The following is an 8,571-nucleotide window of genomic DNA, read 5'->3' on the forward strand; positions in this document are numbered from 1 at the left end:
AGAGCGCACTACAGTGGTTAGAACGCTTGCTTTATAAGCAAAAGATCCATACTTCGAAGCGAGCTCTGACATATCTAGCGTCATTAGTAAGGACGGAGGCATGAGTTTCCTGTTTTAATACTCTTCCGCGCTGCTCTGTGACGAGACCGTAAAGTCTTCTTGGAGCACCTAAAAAAAAAATTAAAAAAAAAAAATTATGAATTATGTTTTTAAATACACTAAAATTTAGTGTATTTAAAAACATAATTCATTTTTTTTGAGAAGCAAAGTGGACCAAGTATATATGTAGTTTTGTCAGACCGTAAATTTTAGCCGTTACGATGATCATGTTTGCTTTTAGTTTCATTTTCCGTGAAATTGTTTTTTTGTTGAGGAAATGAAAAAGTTTGTTTTGATTTTAACAATTTGTGTTGTTTTTTTAACTTACATGTTGACAAAAGAGGATTCATTTTCTTTTCATAAACCTTTGAGTAAGTTTATAATTTTGTTTCATAAAAGTTACAGTAAGTTAATAAAACTTAAAAGTCTTTAATATTAACATTTAATGTAATCAATCAATCGATATATTTTAAAAAATACGATCTTACAATTCAGAGATGTTTACGAATAGTATAATTACTAATGATGAGTTAACACCTAAAAATAATGATGTTAATGAAAAATAATAACGACTCTAAAAATCATAACTTTAACAATAATAATAACATTAATATTAACTATAATAAAAACAGCATTAATACCCATAAAAATAATGATATTAACAAAAATAATGATATTAATAAAAATAAAGGTAATAATAATGATAGCAATAACAATGATATATTTAAATATATCTATATACACATTCAGGCAGACATACACACATACATTTATATATATATGTAAGTGTTTAACTTTTATCTTATGTCACAAAAGCAAATTTCCTACTTTCGTTTAAGGAGTTTTAATGTTAATATAATCTATAATGAAGAAAAATTAAAAAAAAATTTTAATTAATCAAAAATTGTATATTAAATTAGCTTAAACTTTTTTTTTATTGATAAATTGCTTGCCCAAATTAAACCCTCAGTCAATGTAAAGGCACTTCCTTGTAGCAGCAGGCTATAAGATACTCGATGTAGCAGCACTCCCTTGTAGTAGCAGGCTATAAGATAGTTGATGTAGCAGCACTTCCTTGTAGCAGCAGGCTATACACAGCTGTTTCAATCAATATAAAAGCGTGCCTGGCATCATAAATTTCGCTAAATTTAAAATGATAGTTTTTTTTTTTTTCTATAAATGCTTTCATCTTCAAATAAAATATTTATAAAAGATCTATTTTTCCTTGTTAAATAAATATTTACATTAAATGGAATAAAGCTAAAAGTTGTAAAAATATTTCCAATAATTTGGAATCACTTTTCTGTTTTTTGCAATTTTTATGGAAAACCTGTTTTAGGACAACTAAGATTTGATAACATGACTACAAGTTTGATGGCTGAAATTCGAATACTTGTTACTAAATGTTTGTTCTATCTAGATTTCCGCAGACTTTGTTTTTTTTTTAAAAGTTAGTTTTAATGCATTTATATTTTTGTTTTTTTTCATTTTGAATAAAAAATGTAATATTTTTGAAAAGTCTGTGGAATTAGTAATACTTCAACCTTTTATGAATATGAACATCAAAAAATTATTTTTCTGCACCTCTAGCTATGCTATTAAATATGTTTTCAAACTTGGCTGACTTAGAAAAAACTTATCTTGTTTTATGTGTAAACTTTTGTTTACATTTTAAAACAATCGTGTGACCTCAAATAATTTACGAGTGAAATAATGCAGTTTGCAGACATGTTTGCATATTTTACAGAAAAAGCAACACTTCTGTTTTACAACACACCCGCATGTTTTACTTATTTATCAGACTATGTACCAACACTAGGGTGTCCCAAAAAACAACATTTTTGAAAAATATATGCAGAGACCCCTTTAATGTGTTTTATCTAATACAAAAACACTAGATTTAAATTTTTTTTGAATAAAAAATATTTTAAGGGGTCCCTCAAGACCCTCGAATATTTAATGGGTCCCTAATATTTAAAAAAAAAAAATTTTTTTAAAGTATGTCAACCTGGTACTCAAATGAAGCAAAATTATATAAAAATTTCAAAAATAATATTTAATTTTGAAAAATTTTAACTTATTTATCAATATTGTCATTAAAATACATAAAAAATGCATTTTTTTGTTTTTTGTTAAAAAACGTAATTTTTCATGTAATAAAACCAAAAATAACAATTCTATATTTGAAATCTATATTATTTTTGAAATTTTTATATAATTTCGCTTCATTTGAATACCAGGTTGACATATTTTTGAAAATTTTTTTTGTTGAAAATATTAGGGACCCATTAAATATTCAAGGGTCTAAAGGGACCCTTTAAAATATTTTTTATTCAAAAAAATTTTAAATCTAGTGTTTTTGTATTAGATAAAACACATTAAGGTCTCTGGGGGTCTCTGCATATATTTTTCAAAAATGTTGTTTTTTGGGACACCCTAACCAACACTCCTCGCATGTTTTTAAAAATATAAAACAATACAAAAACCAAAACGCAATTATTTTAAAAAAGTTTATAGTCATTAATATTGTGGTTTTTTAAGCAACAATAAAACTCAATGTACTTCTGCATTATTTTAATTGTTTTAATTTCTAGATGACATTAAAATGTTGCTTAAATGTTGTTGAGAGAGACTTTTTTTTACCATAAAAGTCTCTTTCAACTACGATATAAGGATATATATCGTAGTCGAAATATATATATGTGTGCATATATATATATATATATATATATATATATATATATATATATATATAAATTGTTGCATTTGGGAATAAAAATGATTCTTATGCCAACAATTACGTCACTTTTAATTACTTTTGACTTTCGTCCAATATTTCCGTGTTGTAAGAAAGTTAAAACCATTAATTTAATTACAAATTAATCTTTTTTTTACAAACCCGCAAAAACGCAAATTTTTTTAAATAAAATATTTTTATTTCTATTTTTTTTTACTGTAAATCATGTGTTACTACATCAACTATCTTATAGCCTGACTCGCAATGGAGTGCTGCTACATCAACTAACAAATAGTCTGACTCGCAACAGAGTGCTGCTACATCGACTGACAAATAGCCTGACTCACAACGTTTGGTTGGGGCAGGCAGTCTATTAAGTAATAATAAAAAAAATCCCAGTCTTGCATTTTAATTTTTACTTTTTGTCAACAAAATATGGAAAAACTTTCTGACAACCAGTTAGGGGTTATGTATATATATGTATATATATATAAATAAATATATATATATATATATATATATATATATATATATATATATATATATATATATATATATATATATATATATATATATAGATCTTTAGTTAGTTGTCTTTGGGAAGAGCGGAAGGAAAAAAGTGATTCTTACGCCAACACATACGTCACTTTTAATTACTTTTGACTTTTGTCCAACATTTGCATGTTGGATGAAAATAAAAACCATTAATTTAATTACAAATAAATCGTTTTTTAAAAAAACCACAAAAACGCAAATTTAGTTGACCAGAATGTTTTTGAAAATGTTTTGAAAACATTCTGAATGTTTTTAACAATATAAACAATGTTTTTATTTTTATTTTTTTTAATAAAATGTTTTTATTTTTAATTTTTTTAAGAAAATGCTTTTATTTTTATTTATTTTTTAATATAAATCATGCGCGGAGTGTTGCTACATCGACTATCTTATAGCCTGACTCACAAGGGAGTGCTGCTACATCGACTGACAAATAGCCTGACTCGCAAGGGAGTGCTGCTGCATCGACTGACAAATAGCCTGACCTGCAAGGGAGTGCTGCTACATCTACTATCTTTTAGCCTGACCCGCAAGGGAGTGTTGCTACATCGACTGAGGGTTTGGTTGGGGCAGGCAATCTCTCAATTAATAAAAAAAAATAATTCCGGTCTTGCATTTTAATTTTTACTTTTTGTCAACAAAATATGGAAAAAACTTTTGGACAACATCTACGGGTTGTATATATATATATATATATATACAACATTTACGGACAACATCTACGGGTTGTATATATATATATATATATATATATATATACAACCCGTAGATGTTGTCCGAAAGTTTTTTCCATATTTTGTTGACAAAAAGTAAAAATTAAAATGCATGACCGGAATTATTTTTTTTATTAATTAATAGACTTTTTAATAATTAAAAGATAGTAGATGTAGCAGCACTCCCTTGCAAGTCAGGCTATTTGTCAGTCGATGTAGCAGCACTCTCTTGCGAGTCAGGCTATTTGTCAGTCGATGCAGCAGCACTCCCTTGCGAGTCAGGCTATTTGTCAGTCGATGTAGCAGCACTCCCTTGCGAGTTAGGCTATAAGATAGTCGATGTAGCAACACTCCGCGCATGATTTACAGTTAAAAAAATAAAAATAAAAACATTTTATTAAAAAAAATAAAAATAAAAACATTTTATTAAAAAAAAAAAAACATTGTTTATATTGTTAAAAACATTCAGAATGTTTTAAAAACATTCAGAATGTTTTTAAAAACATTCTGGTCAATTAAATTTGCGTTTTTTTGGTTTTTTTTTTATAACAATTAATTTGTAATTAAATTAATGGTTTTGACTTTCGTCCAACACGAAAATGTTGGACGAAAGTCAAAAGTAATTAAAAGTGATGTATGTGTTGGCGTAAGAATCACTTTTTTCCTTCCGTTCTTCCCAAAGCCAACAAACTATAGATAGATATATATATATATATATATATATATATATATATATATATATATATATATATATATATATATATATATATATATATATATATATATATATATATATATATATATATATATATATATAGAACCCTTAGATGTTGTCCGAAAGTTTTTTCCATATTTTGTTGACAAAAAGTAAAAATTAAAATTCAAGACCGGAATTTTTTTTTTTTAATAATGATAGACTGCCTGCCCCAACCAAACCCTCAGTCGATATAGCAGCACTTCCTTGCGGGTCAAGCTATTTGTCAGTCGATGTAGCAGCACTCCCTTGCGAGTCAGGCTATAAGATAGTCAATGTAGCAACACTCCGCGCATGATTTACAGTAAAAAAAATAAAAATAAAAACATTTTAATAAAAAAAATAAAAATAAAAACATTTTATTAAAAAAAATAAAAATAAAAACATTGTTTATATTGTTAAAAACATTCACAATGTTTAAAAACATTTAGAATGTTTTTAAAAACATTCTGGTCAATTAAATTTGCGTTTTTGTGGTTTTTTTATATAACAATTTGTAATTAAATTAATGGTTTTGACTTTCGTCCAACACGAAAATGTTGGACGAAAGTCAAAAGTAATTAAAAATGATGTATGTGTTGGCGTAAGAATCACTTTTTTCCTTCCGCTCTTCCCAAAGCCAACAAACTATAGATCTATATATATATATATATATATATATATTGCATTTTAATTTTTACTTTTTGTCAACAAAATATGGAAAAAACTTTTGGACAACATCTTAGGGTTCTATATGTATATATATATATATATATATATATATATATATATATATATATATATATATATATATATATATATATATATATATATATATATATATATATATATATATATATATGTATATATATATACATATAATTATATGTATAATTTATATATCAATCATAAAAACTTTCTTTTACAAAAAAAATTTTTTAATGTGTTAGTCTTGAAAATTTGAATACTGATTTAGATATGATCAACACACAAAAGACTTTTTTTATATACTATAGCTTGAATAATTAGGGTTAATGTTACTCTCAGAAATATTGTAGAAATCAAAGAGAAAAGGTTTAGAACTATATTTGGGTTCTTTTTTTCATAAATTGTTAAATATTTTTAAAATGTACACATTTGATAAATAAATGTGTACATTTAATAAATAAATGCGTACATTTAATTATTAAATTTTGTAAATTGTATGTTTCTAATAACTATATGTGTGAATTGCATATTTTTTATTTTTAGTTTTAAGCAATAAAAGTACGCATGATAAGTTGAAAGATTCTGGAGATGAGCAGACCTTGGAAAAGGGTGATCCAGTCATGTCAGTCAAACATATACTAAATTTTCAGTTTGTTGAAAGTCAAACAAAATCTATCAATCAAACAGAGCGCTCCGGTAATCTAAAAAAAAGATTTCCACAAGCTATTATTGCTGGAGTCAAGAAATGCGGAACGAGAGCGTTACTCTCCTTTTTAGCCAAACATCCTCATGTTCGGTCAGCTGGTAAAGAGATGCATTTTTTTGATAAGGATGATAATTACAACAAAGGATTAGATTATTATCTTGCTGAAATGCCTTTTTCTCATGAAAACCAAGTAACTATTGAGAAGACACCTGGGTATTTTATTAATCCAAATGCACCAGAGAGAATATATAATTTATCACCATTTATTAAACTTATATTTATTTTTCGAGATCCTGTAGAAAGAGCGATTTCTGATTTCGCTCAGACTTTAGCTAAATCAGCTGATGAAGTAAAAGAAATAGAAAAGCGTATTTTTATAGATGGTTCTATACCTAAGAAAATTAACATAAATAGTAGCCTAATCAAAATCGGACTTTATGCAGAGCATCTACAAAGATGGCTAAAATTTTTTCCCATGAAGCAAATGTATTTTGCAAATGGTGATGAGTTTATCAAAAACCCTGCATTAGAAATGAAGGAAATTCAAAAGTTTTTGAATATTCCTTTGGTTATCAATAAAAGCTCTTTTGTATATAACCAAACTAAAGGTTTTTATTGTCTTCGTGTTGAAAAAGAAGAAGAAGGCTGTTTAGGTGAAACTAAAGGTCGAAAACACCCTTACGTAAAAAAAAGTACAAAAATAAAAATGCTAAAATTTTTTAAATCTTACAATAAACAGTTTTTTTCTATAATCAATAAGAATTTTGGCTGGGTATCATGAATGAAATGGATATCATTTCAACAAAAGTTTTTGAACATTAAAAATAAAAAAGTAAAAAAATTCCAATCTCTTACTGGTTCTAAATGTGAAGATGGAATCATTAAGTGCTTCAGATAAAATAATGAAAGCAATAAGTTTTATTTCCAAGTAAAAATGGAATAAACGTGTTATCTCCTGAAAATTATGAAGTGTGAATAGACCTCTAGATAATAATAGTTATATAATAATTGTTGATTCCCTTAATGACTGATTTAATAAATCATTGCATATTTTATTTCCCTAAAATTATCTAACGATTTTTTAAAATTTTAGTAGAGTTATTATTTATTATCTCCATTTTATTTTTTTTTTTATTTAATGTTAATTTAATATTAAATAACAAAAGATATTTAATGGTAATTTTTACCTAAGAGTGGTATTGCATATAACCTCTATTTGATGCTGGTTCTTACCCTCATTTACGACTAGAAGCCTTGGCAGCTGGCATTCTTTTAAGAACCAATCAAATCAAAGGGCATTTTTTATTAAACACATAAGGCATTGAATTTATCTAGGAAGTAATTGTTTTGTGTTTGGTTTTTGTTACATAATACCACTCATCTAATGTTTTTTATAATATACGAACCTTTTGAAGTTTTGTAATTTATTATAATATTTATTATAATGTATAGCTATTTTTGTTCTTTAATTAACTTATTTTTCAAAATATGTTTTGTATCTTTTACATTTAATTGACTTTATGAAATATATTGTATAGACAAGTTTTTGTGTATTGACAAGTGTTGTATATTGTATAGACAAATGTTTGTTTTGTATAGACAAGTGTTTGTTTAAAGCTTTCTAAGTTTCAAGTTTTTGAGATATATATTATTTTGATATCTTTCATTTTTGAAGAATATTTTTTTTGAATTTATTTTAATACTAGGAAGATTTTTTATGTTATCTTAAGAAGATCATGTTTTCATTTTTTGTATTTATTTTTATAATTATGGTCCCATATTGCAAAAATTATCTTTAATAGATAAGGTATCTTTAATAGATTGAATATCTCTTATTTAAGTATTTTAAAAGACAATGATTAAGACGCTTGGTTATTTAAACCTGAATATTACCGTTTTCAGATGGTTGCTCATTATTACTGCACAATATACAAATATTTTTCAGTAAAAGTTAACAAAATGTTTACGTTTTTAAACTTGTTTTCAATTTTGTTGTAGAGTAGAATTTTTTGTCACGAGAAAATCAGTATGAAATGAGTTTAAAAAGCGGCTTGATAAATAATATTTTAAAAATAACCATTGAATTTTTGAAAAACATAACGCTAGATTTGTTAGGTTAACGAGTATATGTTATAATCGTTACGTTAACGAGTATACGTTGTACTCGTTACGTTGACGAGTATACGTTATACTCGTTAACGTTAACAAAAATATAGTTAACAAATGTAAGATTAATGACAAGTTTGAAGAAAGTATTAAACAGGTAAACATACTCTTATAATGGTGACAGAATATTAACCAAAGTTAATGATTCAATTTT

General features: G+C 25.7%; 1 protein-coding gene across 1 annotated transcript; it reads left to right on the forward strand.

The window, feature by feature from the left end:
* The first annotated feature begins 307 nt into the window (after positions 1-307).
* Positions 308-7,996, forward strand: LOC101238357 (heparan sulfate glucosamine 3-O-sulfotransferase 1). Its single transcript, XM_065791781.1, has 2 exons — positions 308-470; positions 6,089-7,996. Exons 1-2 carry the CDS (start codon positions 377-379, stop codon positions 7,030-7,032), a joined length of 1,038 nt encoding a protein of 345 aa, XP_065647853.1. The 5' UTR covers positions 308-376; the 3' UTR covers positions 7,033-7,996.
* Positions 7,997-8,571: the final 575 nt, after the last annotated feature.

The sequence above is a fragment of the Hydra vulgaris genome, chromosome 02, assembly GCF_038396675.1.
Source record: "Hydra vulgaris chromosome 02, alternate assembly HydraT2T_AEP".
Taxonomy (NCBI): domain Eukaryota; kingdom Metazoa; phylum Cnidaria; class Hydrozoa; order Anthoathecata; family Hydridae; genus Hydra; species Hydra vulgaris.

What these genes read in the sequence shown, in the direction of transcription:
- LOC101238357 (XM_065791781.1), top strand. Translation starts at nt 377, where the DNA reads ATGAAAAAGTTTGTTTTGATTTTAACAATTTGTGTTGTTTTTTTAACT. An exon ending in TTCTTTTCATAAACCTTTGA is followed by an intron (nt 471 to 6,088) that starts GTAAGTTTATAA and finishes TTTTATTTTTAG; the next exon opens with TTTTAAGCAATAAAAGTACG.